Here is an 18,134-nt window from a genome sequence, read left to right as displayed (position 1 = left end):
TGTTCATCTCACCCTGGAGCTAAAATGTAAAGTCTGCCTGGCCAATTGGCTAGCCCTCCAACCGTAAAGGCAAACCGACCACGTAAAATTGCGTCCAATTGGTCCTTAATAGGCTAAGTTGCCTGCTTGATTGTCGGTGGGAGTGGCTCCGACTCTCTTGGGGCCCACTGACCGAAATATTGCGCGAGTGTGCAATGAGGCTGTGATGCAAACCCAATGGGGGCGAATCTCCGCTCCACAGACCAAGTGCCTGCACCGTCGAGAACGCTCGGGCACGGCCTGCGCTGGAGCGGTTCACGCCACTCCAGCATCCTTACGCAGTGCCAAATGGACACCGTGCCAACCAGCGCATGCGCAGTTCGGTCAGCTCAATCCTGCGCATGCACAGTTCGGCCACGCCATCCTGCGCATGCGTGGGAACTTCTTACGCGCATCGGCCCCAATGCAATATGGCGTGGGTGTTCAGGGTCCGGCTGCGGCGGAATGTAGGCCCGGCGGGGGGAGAGGCTGGCCTGCCGATCTGTGGGCCCCGAACGTGGGCCAGACCCCTTCAGAGGCCTCCCCCCTCACAGGCCGCCCCCTGAGCGTTCCCGCAGAGTTCCCGCCGGCAGCGTCCAGGGGCGGACGGCGCCGGCGGGACCCTGTCGTGTCGGAGCGGCCGCTCGGCCCATTCGGGCCGGAGAATCGCCGCTCGCCGTTTGCAGCGATTCTCCGAAGGCCCGGCGTGATTTGTGTGGCGCTGATTTCTGGAGGATGGGAGAATTGCGTGCGGGGGTCGGGGCGGCGTGGCGCGATTCGCGCGGCGCCCCAGCGATTCTCCGGCGGGGGGGGGGGGGGGGGGAGAATACCGGCCAATGTCTTCACGCGTGATTTCTCTTTTTAAAAAAAATAATAATTTAGAGTGCTCAATTCATTTTTATTTCCAATTAAGGGGCAATTTAGCGTGGCCAATCCACCTACCCAGCACATCTTTGGGTTGTGGGGGTGAGACCCGCACAGACACTGGGAGAATGTGCAAACTTCACACGGACAGTGACTCGGGGTCGGGATCGAACCCGGGTCCTCGGCGCCGTGAGGCAGCAGTGCTAACCACTGCACCACTGTGCCGCTCTTCTCGCGTGATTTCACGCACTGCTCGTTCCAGAATGGTAACATTCAGGCCTAGGTGGATCAGGGGATGACGATGTGCATATGCACAGAGCTTTGAGCATGACAGTGCAAATATATTCAACTGCAAAAAGGCAAACAAAATTTATAATCTTGTATTCACTGGCAACAGATACAACATTAAGTCAGTACCATTGAAACTGGATAAGGCCCTAGTCATGGCTGGTAAGAACAGCATATAACTTTCGGCACCCCATTGTTCAAAGGGTATAAAATACATGAAAGGGTACACTGTAAAGTCATTCGATGTTACCAGGGATGATGATCTGGTGACGATGTTGCTTTTTTCGCTCAGCAACCAAAGGTAGATTTGATGAATCTCTTCATGATCTTGAAAGATGATGACATGATAAATAGAGATAGATAATGAGACAGCAACACAAGGAGGCAAATTTAAGATAATTAGAAGAATAATTAAGGGAGAGGTAAGAAAAATACATTTTTATGCACGGAATATTTAGAGAGTGCTTAAAAGAGCTCCTTGTCGAAGCAGGATTCATAAGTCACTTTCAAAGAGAATGAGATAGCTGCTTGAAAAGGGAACATTGAAGGTCATACGGAGCAAACAAGAGAATTTGATTACATGCCTCCTGAGGAGAGAAACACTGGGTGCACTGGATGGTGTAAATGTCCTGTTCCACAAAAGCACCGTGTAAATCCCCTTCAAGTGTATCGAATTTTCAATTCAGAAGCATAATGGAGGTCGAGGCATTTAATTTTGTGGCATTTGCGCTTGCAGATCCGCAAACTTCGCCGTGAACTCGATGTTTCCCAGGAGAAAGTGGCAGCGCTTACGACACAGCTCACTGCTAATGTAAGTAAGCTTTAAAAGTGTGTGTGTGTGTTTGGGGTGGGGTGGGGGGGCGGTGGCGAGGGGGCGAGGGGCCTGGGGATTAAATTCAGCTATCATTTCAGTTATATTGAACGTCTCAGAAGAACTGGCCCAGCTATGTAACTGAAAATCTGCTGTTGCTGTTGCACTATTCTTCAGCAAAGGGAAAGCTATGACTTCAAATAAATGTACTTCAAATGTTAATAACGAGTGGTGTGATGCTTCTGCCGTGGCAAGATTCATACTTGTTCATATTTGGGTTATGGTTATAGTGATTTTGTTCTGGGCATTCTTAATAAGTAAAACTTGACGTGCCCTTTTATTTGGTTCGGCAATATTTTAATTTAACTGTTATTTCCCCCAGAATGATGCTCTGTGGTCACAAATCCATATATTGCAGAATACAGTAAGGACAAGATAGAAAATTCTCCTGTAAATAATGAAATATGAAGTCGGAGAAATCAAAGTTATCTCTTTCACTCAAATGTTTGGCGGTCATCTATATTTACTTTCTTCAGAAGCTGCTGTTAAATATATTATTAGATTTATTTCTGTGAATAATATTACAGATTTTGCAGAAAATGCAACCTAATGTTTTTTCATTAGGATTCCTGTCCCCTTCTTTCACACAAGTGTCGGCGTTACGTTTTCAATATTTTAGTTCGCCCTACGTGACGTATCCCAAGTACCATCTCTGTTTGACTAGTTGGCTGCCAGGAATTCCCAGTGATCTATCCAGGGTGACCTAACCTCTGAGCGTTTCCTATTTTCTATATGGGGAGTATCTGGCCTCTGCTTTGTGTCCTCCGCTGACAGCAGTGATAAATCAGGAATTTGCTTATTATTGATGCCACAAGGTTAAGGGCCAAGGCCATTACGCAGAACACTAACAAAGTTGAACATAGTAGTTGATAAGACTAAATAAATCACCAAATAATAATTGGATGACACTGGTTTTTTCAAATCTGCCATTTACTGGGAGGAGGCAAAGAGTTCCATGGTTCTGAAGTCCTGGAAAAGAATGGGTTAGTCTTGGAGAGAGCGTGAAAAATTATTATTTAAACCTTAGAAGGTAGTGAATCATGTAGGGCAATGCAGTTGTTGGTGTCTAACATGACATAACATAGCACAGTAGAGTGCCAACACAATGAATCACACTGATGTTGGTTTAAAAGCAAATCTACAGCCATGTGGTCTTATGTTTCCATTTGTATCTTTAACTCGACACTCAAGGCTGTCTCCAGTTTTGCAAAGCAAATGTAGGTTTTTCAATAAACGCAAAATACTGGGCATCCTGGGAACCCGAAATAAAAACAGAAAATACTGGAAAAACTTAACAGGTCTGGCAGCATCTGTGGAGAGAGAAACAGAGGACGCAAGAGAGTCCTGTTTTGGGCGTGTATAGCAGGGTGTAGGGGCCAAGAACGACTCCGCTATCAAACGGGACCCATTTTTTGGCCTCGGTGAGGAACACCATACTGAGGCCGCACTTACCTCAATTCCTGCATTGACTAACTCAGCTCAGCTTGTCAGCGCAGGAAGAGATCGGGGCGCCATTTTTAAATGCTGCCCTGATCTCTCGACCCCGACTCCCCCCTCGGATACTCCAAGGCGGATTCCAGAACCCCTCCACGCTGTCCAGCTTAACTCTTAGGGAGTCCTCAAGCCCCCATCACCCATAATGGCAGGCTACTCCTGGGACTGATCCCTGGCATGGGCAACCTGGCACCTGGGCACCTTTGCACTGCCAGCCTGGCACCCAGGTACTGCCCCTGCCAGCCTGGCAGTGCCAGGTTCCAAGGTGGCAGTGTCAAGGTGCCAGGCTGGCAATGCCAAGCCCAGGTGGCATGGGAGCACCAGGGTACCACCCTGCCCAGAGCCTGACCACCCTGGGGCCTTCGATGGCCAGGGAGACCAGCCCGGGTATCATTACACATGGTCCATGGTCTCCTAGGCGCAGACATTAGCTCCCGGGCCCTGGGAGAATAGGGCGCAGTCACATTTAAATGAGCTTAATGGTTCATTTAAATATGTTAATCTGGATCTTGGTCAGTGAGGGCAGGATCCAGATTGCGACATCTCGCAAGATTCCATTAGATCTCCCGAGGTGTTCCGAGCATCCCAAATCTTGTGAGAGGCCTCTCGCGCGAATTAACAGCCTTACCGCGTCACCGAGTTGGGTGCGACCACGCTATCGATCGCTCCCAGAGTTAACGTTTTTGAGTCTGTGTGACTCTTATTCCAGAACATGTCAATCTTCAGTACCTGCTCACCTTCATTATTTTCCATTTCCTCCTGGTTTGGCAAGATGTTCACCAAAACTCGCTTCCACAGCCACATCTCCTTCCTCAGTGACTGGCAGCCTCCAATCCACCTCACTGAAGTTCCATCCCTTATGGTTTGAATCTGCACAGGATTACAGGTATCTCTGGGACATACAGCATTCCTTAGGCTGTTGTCCTCGCCGCATCCTGAGATCCACACTCAGTGCCATTTACTACCAGATGTACACACTCGACCTGTCTCTCCAGCCACGCCAACTCTCCCTGCCTTAAAGCTATCCTTGTTCCCAGTTCCATTTCATTCTTTATCGCATCCGATGCCTTAACAAGAAGCTTTTCCTTTCCTTTCAAATGTTAAGATTATTTCAAATTAAAATTATTTCAATGTTTGTCACCATAGAACGCGAGATAAAATATCAACGTCATAAAAATTGATCAAATCAATTTTTGAAAATTGACTTTGAATCTGTTAATTGCCAGCAAGGATTGGACGTTTACAGCAATGCCTGGATCAATAGTGGTTTTGTCTAGTTGGCTTGATCTTTAATTTGAAAACTGTTTTTAATGGACTAACTGATGAGCATAAGAGGCAAATGAGAATTTGAATAGAAGTGTACTATTCTGGTCGGCACAACATCGTGGACCAAAGGGCCTGTACTGTGCTGTACTGTTCTATGTTTTATTCTGCTGTGACATAAAGTTTGTTGAATTGCTGTCAGGGTTTAAAGTTACTGCCATGGCATTGGTAATTATTTGGGAGATGGATGTTTGCAGAACACCAGATAGATTATCAATCATAAATTCCTTTCTTTAGTTAACAATGTTTAGCCTGGAGTGACTTTACATCTGTGTATATAGTTTGCGGTCATAGTTTGTAATGGTGTTGTGTTCGAATAACAAGGGATACTGATACTACCAATCGCATTTGGTTTATTATTTGTACTCTCTTTGCTATTTGTGCACAATATATTTTGCTTCTCTGACATGGCATCTTTTATGAATAGGACTGTAAATGGTTGCAGGGCTCCAGGTCAAATTTAACATTATCTACACTTTTAGAATAGATAAAGGTTGGACCAGTAATACAGGCTGTTAATAAGAAAAACTGGCAAATAAAAACGAAAGAAAGGAGCTAATGAAATGGCTGAACCGGTCAATAGAGAAGTGTAGATTCATTTTAAATTGAAGGAAGTGGTTAAGGGAGATAAAAACCACCAATGGGAACAGTTAGGGAAGATAAATACATGAGGCAAATATATAAATAGCCAAAGTGGATAGCATGCAGAAGGAATAGAGGAATATCTGAAGGAAGAGAAAATAATTATAAGCGACCAACACAGACCTCCAACAAGAAGAATGGGTTTTGCAAACCTGATAAAAATGTTTTCAAGGAGGTGGATTTGTAACATAAATAATTGGGGCTGTTTTAATGAGAACAGAGGAGATTTAAGAGGTGATTTGACAGCGCTGTTGAGGACTATACAAGGTAGGGTTTTGGCCAAGGGTGGTATCATGACTGGTACAGGCTTGGAGGGTTGAAGGGCCTGTTCCTGTGCTGTATTGTTCTTTGTCTGAAGCATGATGGATGCAAGGCTCAAAATGAAAGTGAAATTAAGAGTAAGGGTGAGATTCTCTAGCCTCCCCATGGCACATTTCTCATTGGCAGGAAGTGCCCCCCCCCCCCCCCCCCCCATTGGTCAGTGGTGGGATCTTCTGATCCCGTCATTGTCAATGGGATATGCCATTGAATCCACCCCATATCGCCGGGCAACCTGTGGCGGGGATGTGCCATCGGCGGGCATGGAAGATCTTACCAGCATGAACAGCCAGAAGATCTCGCCCTATGCATAAGAGATTTAAGGAAATAAAACAGGAGATTTTTACATTGGATTATGAAACTTTGAAATGCACAGCCGCAGTTAGTGATTGAATCAGAGAGCATGCCCAAATTGAAGGGTAAATTAGACAGGTGATTGAAGGGAGAGAGATGTGGGAACAGAGCAGCCAAGTGGGGTTAGGATTGCTGCTTGTGTCGAAGATCAGCACCTGCAGAGGCTACTTGAGCCAAACATCTGTTTTCTTTGTGTAATCTTTACGTAATTCCATGGAGGAACGACCCTTATCAGGCAGATGTCCAATTTACTTGGGTGAAGAAACAAAATAAAGTTGATGAAATGTTTCTGGTTGTCTGTCCCTGTTCACAAGACATCTCCGCACAAGGTGGGAGGGACAGTCTACATGCTAGTCTTTTGCCTAACTCCAACTGATTCCTGTCAGTGCTTACAAAGTTTCCTATGCTTTCTGCCTCAACAGCGCCTTGGTGGTTGGGAAGATTCTTTCGCCTTTTAGTTTTTGAATATAGACCAGGACCATTTCCAGGGCCCGATCCCGATGGTTTCTGAGGTCCTACTGCCTCCGCGATCTTCCTGGAAGTGGCAAATTAACTGGCTGTCTCTGTGGGTCCCATACAACTGAAGATGGCAGATAGGAGGGTCAATCGGAGTGTCCGAGGCTTGATGGCGGCTTGATGCCAGCCCCGCCCAGAGAGGTGGGTGCTGCCACTAGGTGGGAGACAACAAGGGTGCCTCAACGTGAAGATGCCCTCTGTTCAGTTTCCCAGCTCCAGCTCATCATAGAGCCGCTTCGACGCAAGCTTTTCTGATATTTTGCAGTCTCCTGCCTCCGAAATGGCCCTCCATTGGATCTTCCCAGTTTCTGTAATTCCGTCGCATCTTTTCCGATGATGCTACCTTCCAAACAGATTCTGACAGGTCTTCCATTTTCCTGAATTGAGATTACCACCCCGTCCCCTGCCACAGTGGGTGCCAGCCCTCAACCATGTCCCACATCTCTGCCCTCATCCCTTCCTCTCCCATCTCACTCCAAGAACTATTGTTAAGATCTCAGTTGGTGTTATAACACTGACCTCCTGTCGCTTTAATTTTAATTCACGATCTCGCTCTCATGCCCACATTTTATCCTTGGCCTGCTACAATATCCCAGTGAAACCCAACTCAAACTGGAGGAACAGCACCTCATCTTCCAATTAGGCACCATGCAGCCTTATGGGCTTAACATTGAGTTCATCAACTTCAGACCATATTCACTCCTTCATTTTGATTTTCAGCCCCCTCCCCCACAGGGCCACCTGTAACTTGTTTTGCTCTGATGAAGATCCACAGGACTCAGAACTCTACTTTCTCTCCTTACAGATGATGCTAAACCTGCTGAATTTTTCCAGCATCTTCTATTCTTGGGCAAAATTCTCCGACCCCCCGCAGGGTTGGAGAATCGCCCGGGACCGGCGAAAATCCCGCCCCCACCGTGGCCGGAATTCTCCGCCACCCGGGAATTGGTGGGCACCCGGAGGGCACGCCGATCGGCGCGGCGCGATTCCCCGGCTCATGATGGGCCAAAGTCCCTCCGTTGAGAGGCCTCTCCCGCTGCCGTGGTTTCAACCACCTCTGGTGGCGGCGGGATTGGCGGCGCGAGCGGGCCTGGGGGGTGCGCGGGGCGATCGGACCCCGGGGGGTGCCCCCACGGTGGCCATGCCCGCGATCGGGGCCCACCGATCAGTGGGCAGGCCAGTGCCGTGGGAGTACTCTTTTTCTTCCGCCGCCGCCACGGCCTCCACCACGGTGGAGGCGGAAGTGAACCCCCCCTACCTGACTTCACCACCAGCGCATGCGCGAACCGGCGAAGGCCTTACGGCCAGCCCCGACGCCGGGTGGCGGGCGTCAAAGGCCGTTGGCGCCGGTTTTGGCGCCAGTCGGCGTGGCGCCAACCACTCCGGCGCGCGCCTAGCCCCCAAAGGTGCGGAGAATTCTGCACCTTTGGGGAGGCCCGACGCCGGAGTGGTTGGCGCCACTCCGCTACGCCAGGAACCCCCCGCCCTACCGGGTAGGGGAGAATCCCGGCCCTTGTTTCCGATTCCAGCAATATTTGCTTCCATTTCCAACCCCTCTTCAGTTCTGAAGAAGAGTGATATGGACTCGAAACGTTGACTCTATTTCTCTCTCCTTAGATCAGGGGTGGGCAAACTTTTCCGTGCAAGGGCCACATTCAGAAATTCACAATTTTAAAGGGCCGCATAGTATATTAAGTAAAATAATTACTTCACCCGGTTATGATTCTGGGCGCCTCATATAGAACACAGAACATAGAACAGTACAGCACAGAACAGGCCCTTCGGCCCTCGATGTTGTGCCGAGCAATGATCACCCTACTCAAGTCAACGTATCCACCCTATACCAGTAACCCAACAGCCCCCCCATTAACCTTAAAAAAATATTTTAAATAATTTTTTTTTTTTCTTTTTTAATGACTTGGTGGGCCGCATAAAGACCTTTGGCGGGCCGCATGCCTTAGATACCCACCCCTGCCTTAGATGCTGCCCGACCTGCTCAGCCTTTCCAGCATTCTCTGTTTTTATTTCGGATTTCCAGCATCCGCAGTATTTTACTTTTGTTACTAGTTTTGATCCAACGTTGTACCAATCATGTAACATAGGGCCTAGGAGGGGATGTAGGCGATTTGGCCCTTCAACTCTCCCCTGCCATTCAATAAGATCATGGCCAATCTGGTTGTGGTGTCAATTCCACTTTCCCGGTTTCCCCCAGTAACCCTCGACCCCCCCCCCCCCCCCCCCTCCCCCTTGTCGATCAAAACTCTACCTAACTCAGATTATCTAGGGTGTGGATTATCTAAACATACACATCTCTGTTATACTTGTCAACGTGTCTTCTCTCCCCCTCCCCTCCAACTACCCCATGACCCCACCTTAATCAGAACTAAAGGTAATGGGTCAAAGACTCCGATCGCAACTTGTGTGCCACCTGCTTGAGTGGATCTACATCTTTCAAATTCTGTGAAGGTAAAGAGACCTGAAAGTGGGAGATAGGTGTTGCCAAAGTTGCTGCGATGAGCTGTGATAAAATGCAGCCGTCAACATTTTATAACCAGCATCGCGTTAATTCTCGCACTAAAACTGTACCAAATCTATCACTCGCACCCTCATTTTGATAATAAGACGTTATCTGATTTGAATGTAAGTGGGTATGTTCAGATTCAATCTTTGAAGTATTTTTCCAACCACTTCTCTGTGTTAAGCCGAGGCCAGCTGGCACATATGATAGTGAGTGACCTTGCTGGTTTCCCCGCCAACCACCATTTCTGGAGGGAATTTTGCATTTCTCGCCAATTCTTCGTGGCATCGCCATGGACGAAACGGAAAATTTGCCGGACTGGCAAAAGGACCGTGGCTCAAGAGCAGGTCCTGCGGTGGGTGGAACCTGGAAAATCCCAGCCGTTGTCCTTGCTTATTATTGCTCCTGTGATTCCAGAGTATTTTCTTTGTCAGCACAGGAAGAGAAGTGTATCAAAAACTTGCCTGGTGGGGAAGTTACATGTAGTTGGTTGCCTGCTAATTTTATTGTAGAATTTCCTGAAGACTGCACGCAGAAATGGAAACAATAAGCAATGGAAGCCGAGAAATGGCGCCTTTAGGGAATTTCTTCAGCCAGAGGGTGGTGAATCTGTGGAACGCTTTGCCACAGAAGGCTGTGGAGGCCAAATCACTGAGTGTCTTTAAGACAGAGATAGATAGGTTCTTGATTAACAAGGGGATCAGGGGCTATGGGAAGAAGGTAGGAGAATCATAGAATTTACAGTGCAGAAGGAGATCATTTGGCCCATCGAGTCTGCACCGGCCCTTACAAAGAGCACCCTACTGAAGCCCACGTATCTACCCTGTCCCCGTAACCCAGTAACCCCCACTTAACATATGTTTTTGGACACTATGGGCAATTTAGCATGGTCAATCCACCTAACCCGCACATCTTTGGACTGTGGGAAGAAACCAGAGCACCCGGAGGAAACCCACGCAGACACTGGGAGAACGTACAAACTCCGCAGAGACAGTGACCCAGCCAGGAATCGAACCTGGGACCCGGGAGCTGTGAAGCAACTGTGCTAACCGCTATGCTACAATGCTGCCCTAAATATCAGCCATGATTGAATGGCAGAGCAGACTCGATGGGCCAAGTGGCCTAATTCTGCTCCTATATCTTATGGTCTTAAGTGGATACATTTCTAGCAAGCCAAAAACAAAAATGGAAGATTACTATTCAAACCAGAAGGATATCAATGCGGGTTACTGATTCATAAAACGGGAGGATGATGCCAGTGCAGTTGAGGACTACTCTATAAAACCCTGGGACCTATTGGAAAAGAAGAGGTGTCCGAGAGAAATACACTGTGCGATTATCCAGAAGCCAGTTGTACACCAGTGGAGGCTTGATAGCAAATTGTGGATGAAGATGGTGTGGGAAATTCATCGGAGGAGGAGTGGAGAAAAATTCACAGAAATGTGAAATAATTGCACAAACTTTGAATCCAGAATCAGGGCCATGCCTTCTATTAATTAAATTAACTTCTCATTAATTTGGATGTTATTGTCTTTGACAACTTGAGGTAAACTAAGTCAGCCCTTTGCAATACTTTCTCAGGAGAATTCAGAAGCATTTTACCATTCACGATTTTAGCCTCTATGAAATGTTTCTCACTGATTGCTCCATCAACATTGTGTCAGTGTGTTTTTCCCATAGAGTTACCAGGCATAAATATATGCAATTCAGATTCAGGTTCAGGAATAAGCATGAACTTATTCGCTTATAACCATCCTGGACATTAAGGAATTATTTTATGTTCCAATAACAGGGTGAGTAAATGCACATTGCCACTGAGCCTTGGGTCCAATTCCTGATGTAAACTAATTGAGCCAGTATCGGAGGTTATTCATGAAGGCCTCGCCTTCTTGACCTTGCCCCTCGCCTGAGGTGTGGTAATCCTCAGGTTAAATCACCACCAGTCAGCTCTCCCCCTCACGTTAACTCTGTTTCTCTCCCCACAGATGCTCCCAGACCTGCTTAGCTTTTCCAGCATTTTCTCTTGTTATTTCAGATTTGCAGAGTTTTGCTTTTATATACAAAGAACAAAGAAAATTACAGCACAGGAACAAGCCCTTCGGCCTTCCCAGCCTGCACCGATCCAGATCCTTTATCTAAACCTGTCGCCTATTTTCCAAGGATCTACTTCCCTCTGTTCCCCGCCCGTTCATATACCTGTCTAGATGCATCTTAAATGATGCTATCGTGCCCATCTCTACCATCTCTGCTGGCAAAGCGTTCCAGGCACCCATCACTCTGCGTAAAAAACTTTCCACGCATATCTCCCTTAAACTTCCCCCTCTCACCTTGAAATCGTGGCCCCTTGTAATTGACACCCCCACTCTTGGAAAAAGCTTGTTGCTATCCACCCTGTCCATACCTCTCATCATTTTGTAGACCTCAATCAGGTCTCCCCTCAACCTCCGTCTTTCCAACGAAAACAATCCTAATCTACTCAACCTTTCTTCATAGCTAGCACCCTCCATACCAGGCAACATCCTGGTGAACCTCCTCTGCACCCTCTCTAAAGCATCCACATCCTTCTGGTAATGTGGCGACCAGAACTGCACGCAGTATTCCAAATGTGGCCTAACCAAAGTCCTATACAACTGTAACATGACCTGCCGACTCTTGTACTCAATACCCCGTCCGATGAAGGCAAGCATGCTGTATGCCTTCTTGACCACTCTATTAACCTGCATTGCCACCTTCAGGGTACAATGGACCTGAACTCCAAGATCTCTCTGTACATCAATTTTCCCCAGGGCCCTTCCATTGACCATATAGTCCGCTCTTGAATTAGATCTTCCAAAATGCATCACCTCGCTTTTGCCTGGATTGAACTCCATCTGCCATTTCTCTGCCCAACTCTCCAATCTATCTATATTTTGCTGTATTCTCTGACAGTCCTCCTCGCTATCTGCAACTCCACCAATCTTAGTATCATCTGCAAACTTGCTAATCAGACCACCTATACCTTCGTCCAGATCATTTATGTATATCACAAACAACAGTAGTCCGAGCACGGATCCCTGTGGAACACCACTAGTCACCTTTCTCCATTTTGAGACGCTCCCTTCCACCACTACTCTCTGTCTCCTGTTGCCCAGCCAGTTCTTTATCCATCTAGCTAGTACACCCTGAACCCCATACAACTTCACTTTTTCCATCAACCTGCCATGGGAAACTTTATCAAACGCCTTACTGAAGTCCATGTATATGACATCTACAGCCCTTCCCTCATCAATTAACTTTGTCACTTCCTCAAAGAATTCTATTAGGTTTGTAAGACATGACCTTCCCTGCACAAAACCATGCTGCCTATCACTGATAAGTCTATTTTCTTCCAAATGTGAATAGATCCTATCCCACAGTATCTTCTCCAACAGTTTGCCTACCACTGACGTCAAGGTCACAGGTCTATAATTCCCTGGATTATCCCTGCTACCCTTCTTAAACAAAGGGACAACATTAACAATTTTCCAGTCCTCCGGGACCTCACCCGTGCTCAAGGATGCTGCAAAGATATCTGTTAAGGCCCCAGCTATTTCGTCCCTCGCTTCACTCAGTAACCTGGGATAGATCCCATCCGGTCCTGGGGACTTGTCCACCTTAATGCCTTTTAGAATACCCAAAACTTCCCCCTTCCTTATGACGACTTGACCTAGAGTATTTAAACATCCATCCCTCGCCTCAACATCCGTCATGTCCCTCTCCTTGGTGAATACCGATGCAAAGTACTCATTAAGAATCTCACTCATTTCCTCTGACTCCACACATAAATTCCCTCTTTTGTCTTTGAGTGGGCCAATCCTTTCTCTAGTTACCCTCTTGCTCCTTATATACGAATAAAAGGCTTTGGGATTTTCCTTAACCCTATTAGCCAAAGATATTTCATGACCCCTTTTAGCCCTCTTTATTACGCGTTTGAGATTTGTCCTACTTTCCCGATATTCCTCCAAAGCTTTATCAGTTTTGAGTTGCCTCGATCTTATGTATGCTTCCTTTTTCATCTTAGCTAGTCTCACAATTCCACCTGTCATTCATGGTTCCCTAATCTTGCCATTTCTATCCCTCATTTTCACAGGGACATGTTTGTCCTGCACTCTAATCAACCTTTCCTTAAAAGACTCCCACATTTCAAATGTGGATTTACCCTTAAACAGCTGCTCCCAGTCAACATTCCCCAGCTCCTGCCGAATTTTGGTATACTCGGCCTTTCCCCAATTTAGCACTCTTCCTTTAGGACCACTCTCGTCTTTGTCCATGAGTATTCTAAAACTTACGGAATTGTGATCGCTATTCCCAAAGTAATCACCGACTGAAACTTCAACCACCTGACCGGGATCATTCCCCAATACCAGGTCCAGTATGGCCCCTTCCCGAGTTGGACTATTTACAGACTGCTCTAAAAATCTCTCCTGGATGGTCCTTACAAACTCTGCTCCATCTACGCCTCCAACACTACACGAGTCCCATTCAATGCTGGGGAAGTTAAAATCTCCCATCACAACCACTCTATTGCTCCTTCCTTTTTTTCTAATCTGTCTGCATATTTGTACCTCTACTTCATGCTCGCTTTCGGGAGGCCTGTAGTAAAGTCCCAACAATGTTACTGCACCCTTCCTATTTCTCAGCTCCACCCATATTGCCTCAGTGCTCGAAATCTCCATCATGCCCTCCTTAATCACAGCTGTGATATCATCTCTGACTAGTAATGCAACTCCTCCACCCCTTCTACCTCCCTCTCTATCCCTCCTGAAGCATCTATACCCTGGGATATTCAGTTGCCAGTCCTGCCCTTCCCTCAACCAAGTCTCAGTAATACCAATAACATCATATTCCCAGGTACTGATCCAAGCCCTAAGTTACCTGCTACACTTCTCGCAGTAAAACAAATGTACCTCAGACCACCTGTCCCTTTGCGTTCATCTTCTCTTCCCTGTCTACTCTTCCCCTTAGTCACATTGAGTTTATTACCTAGTACCTTACTGGCTTTAGTTGCTGCCTCTTTACTAACCTCTAACTTCCTAATCTGGTTCCCATCCCCCTGCCACATTAGTTTAAAACCTCCCCAACAGTGTTAGCAAAAGCACCCCCTAGGACATTGGTTCCAGTCCTGCCCCAGGTGTAGACCATCCAGTTTGTAATGGTCCCACCGCCCCCAGAACCGGTTCCAATGGGTATATTGTGGTAATTCATTTATCCTTCCCAAAGTTTCCCAAGTTGCAAGCAAAAGATAGTTTGGAGTATGTTAAAATTTTTCATAGCAGAAAATATGAATTAAATTGACACACAATGCAGGATTTCCATTGCTGACAATTTTAAGTGTGAAGCAAAATGCTTGGCTTCATTTAGCACCAGCACAGGTGGTACATCTGTCACCTGGGACTGTGGCAACTTGCTTTGCTTCTATTGGTTTTGATGATGCAATTAATTTCAGACTTGAAGGCTCAAGGAGGACAAAAGGAAATAGTTGAGATTTTGGCTGCTGATCATTCCTGTAGTGTACCTCAGAACCTTTCGTGTGGATGTTGGGTGAGGTTGAGATTTCTCATTCTTCTGGTGATTGCTGCAGTCAGATAATTGCGAAGGTTTCCTACTCGGCCCAATAAATACGTGGGCGCCAAGCTTGGAATCACCCAAACCTGCACAAGCTAATGTGTCTCCCCATTTTCAAAAGCAGAAAGTAAAAAGGGAGAAAAATGGTGATGAATCGCATCAGAAATGAAATTATCTATTTTGCCTATCACTCGTTTAAACGCCGAATCACATATAAATACAGGGGCACAGTGGTTAGCAGTGCTGCCTCACAGCTCCAGGGACCCGGGTTCAATTTCTTTTTTTTTTAAATTTAGCGTACCCAATTCATTTTTTCCAATTAAGGGGCAATTTAGCGTGGCCAATCCACCTACCCTGCACATCTTTGGGTTGTGGGGGCGAAACCCACGCAAACACGGGGACAATGTGCAAACTCCACACGGACAGTGACCCAGAGCAGCGATCGAACCTGGGACCTCGTTGCCGTGAGGCAGCAGTGCTAACCACTGCACCACCGTGCTGCCCCGGTTCAATTCCGACTTTGGGTCACTGTCTGTGTGGAGTATGCACGTTCTCCCCGTGTCTGCGTGGGTTTCTTCTGGGTGCTTCGGTTTCCTCCCACAGTCCAAAGATGTGTAGGTTGGGTGGATTGGCCGTGATTAATTGCCCCTTAGTGTCCAAAAGGTTAGGCGGGGTTACTGAGTTATGGGGATAGGGTGGAGGCGTGGGCTCAAGTGGGCTGCTCTTTCCGAGGGTGTTCTTTCCGAGGACCGGTGCAGACTTGATGGGCTGAATGGCCTCCTTCTGCACTGTAACTTCTATGATTCCATGAAAAATGCTTAAATTCCAAGTCGTTGGCACTGTTGAATTTATTGTCACGAGTAGGCTTCAAATGAAGTTACTGTGAAAAGCCCCTAGTCTCCACATTCCGGCGCCTGTTCGGGGAGGCTGTTACGGGAATCGTACCGTGCTGCTGGCTTGCCTTAGTCTGCTTCCAAAGCCAGCCCAGTGAGCTAAACAGCTAAACAGATAAGTACTGTATGTTTGGCATCTCATGTTTCGGGATAACTGGAGACACCAAGATGGGTGATAAGTACTATTCACTTAGCAACAAAGCAGCATTAAATGATCAATGTCAGAGGACAATGTGTTGCTACACGCCACAAAAATGGCACCAAAAGCACTTAATTGCCTTGCTATTAGATTTTAATCTATAATTATGGGTTTGAAAACAATTATGAAATTTAAGTTTGACTTAACGTCATTTGCATTTTGGACAACTTTAGTTGATAAATTGTTTGGATTCCTGTCTTTTTCTTATTTTAAATTCATTTCTTTAGCATTTAACATCCAAAACGCATATAACAAATTGCTCTCACATAGAAACAAACCCTTGTCTTTTTGCTCTGAAATCTGTTCTTTAATCGGTCAAGTTGCTTAACAAACACCTCGTACTGTGTTGACAACATGTTCTTAAATGGCAGTGCCTTGTTAATTGCAGTAGGCTAGGTTTCCGTGCCTAAGATTTTGCAATTGGACATTTAAGTCAAATAAAAAACACACTCAAGTCGTGACTCGCCGTTTAATGCAGGCTGTTATGGGCCTGAGCAGCAGTCTGTGAAAGTCTGCTTTGCAAAAGCCTTATTGTTTAGATGAGTGAATCAGATCAGTTGTTTTGTTTCCATGTTGGACTGCAGCACCGACGAGCTGCCGAAGTTAATTAAAATCCAATCCGCACAAGGTCCCATTTATTTGACTGCGGTTTACTCCAAAGAGATGTCAGTGAGGTTAATTGAATTTTGTGACTGTCACAAGGTAACATACTGCATTGCGCGGGAAAAGTGACAACTGAGAAATGTCCTGCCCGCGTTATTAAATCTATTTTAAGTGGAGGTTTCACTACCGTTGTGCTCCAGGAAGTCAAGAGAACCCTGCATCAGTCAGAGGTTAAGAAGAGGAGTAAGATGTGAATGATTTGGTACAGTATCTGAATAACAGCTGTACAAACACGGTATTTCGGAATTGGGTGTCTGGTTTCCTGAGCAGGGATATTGCCATTCTCTGCCTCAGTTTAGGGAATGTGCTCATACCACCTGTGCTGGTGCTAAATGAAGCCAAGCATTTTGCTTCACACTTAAAACTGTCACTTTCAGAAATCCTGCATTATGTTACAATTTAATTGGCATTGTCTGCCGTGAAAAGTTTTAAAATACTCTCCAAATGGGAAACTTTGGGAAGGATACGGCACGGTTGGTACAGTGGTTAGCACTGCTGCCTCACAGCTCCAGGGTCCCGGGTTCAATCCGACCTCAGGTGACTGTGTGGAGTTTGTACTTTCTCCCTGTGTCTGCGTGGGTTTCCTCCGGGTGCTCCGGTTTATCATAGAATTTACAGTGCAGAAAGAGGTAATTCATCTCATTGAGTCTGCACCGGCTCTTGGAAAGAGCACACACCTCCACCCCATCCCGCAACCCAGTAACACCACCTAACTTTTTTTGGACACTAGGGGCAATTTATCATGACCAATCCACCTAACCTGCACATCTTTGGGCCGTGGGAGGAAACCGGAGTGCCCGGCGGAAACCCACACAGACACGGAGAGAACGTACAGACAGTGGCCCAAGCCGGGTATCGAACCTTGGACCCTGGACCTGTGAAGCAATGGTGCTAACCATAGTGCTACCGTGCTGCCATACTGTTTCTTCCCACAGTCCAAAGATGTGCAGGTTAGGTGGATTGGCCATGCTAAATTGCCCCTTAGTGTGCAAAAGGTTAGGTCGGGTTACTGGGTTATGGGAATGGGGCGGAGGTGTGGGCTGAAGTAGGGTGCTCCTTCCAAGAGGTAGTGCTGACTCGATGGGCCGAATGGCCTCCTTCTGCACTGTAAATTCTATGATAAATGAATTATCACAATATAAAAGCAAAACACTGCAAATACTGGAAATCTGAAATAGCAACAGAAAATGCTGGGAAAGCTCAGCAGGTCTGGGAGCATCTGTGGCGAGAGAAGCAGAGTTAACAACATTTTGAATCAAATATGACTTCTTCAGAACTCCAAAGGAGGAATTACCAAAAGAATTATCACACACTGTTTTGACAAATGGACAAGAGGTTGAGCTGGCTTTAGACAGGTATTGTCACGTGAGAGTGACTTTCATGCAGATTTTTTGGGGCTCAGCAAAACTTTCTCAGTGTTATTGCATGTGCAGATTTATTGCTGACAGATCTCGTTAACAGTTTCGCAACATAGCAAAGCAATTTGTCTACCTTTTCTCCTCAGAAGACAAGCATATGGGGCGGGATTTCTGTACAGCTAACATGACTTAAAACTAGTCTGAATTGGTTAAAGAGGACACGCATTGTGAT

The 18,134-nt window shown here is 46.6% G+C and overlaps 1 protein-coding gene across 11 annotated transcripts in view; it reads left to right on the top strand.

The window, feature by feature from the left end:
* nav2a (neuron navigator 2a) overlaps positions 1 to 18,134 on the top strand; it is a 1,053,608-nt gene that overhangs the window by 971,174 nt on the left and 64,300 nt on the right. For all 11 annotated transcript variants that reach the window (XM_038808368.1, XM_038808371.1, XM_038808364.1 and 8 more), the window contains one exon: positions 1,907 to 1,981. In XM_038808368.1, coding sequence (XP_038664296.1) covers positions 1,907 to 1,981 — 75 coding nt within the window. The remainder of the gene's footprint in view (positions 1 to 1,906; positions 1,982 to 18,134) is intronic.

This window comes from Scyliorhinus canicula, chromosome 9 (assembly GCF_902713615.1).
Source record: "Scyliorhinus canicula chromosome 9, sScyCan1.1, whole genome shotgun sequence".
NCBI classification, from domain to species: domain Eukaryota; kingdom Metazoa; phylum Chordata; class Chondrichthyes; order Carcharhiniformes; family Scyliorhinidae; genus Scyliorhinus; species Scyliorhinus canicula.
The sequence above is the reverse complement of the archived record's forward strand: the minus strand, read 5'-3'. Positions and strand labels throughout refer to the sequence as shown.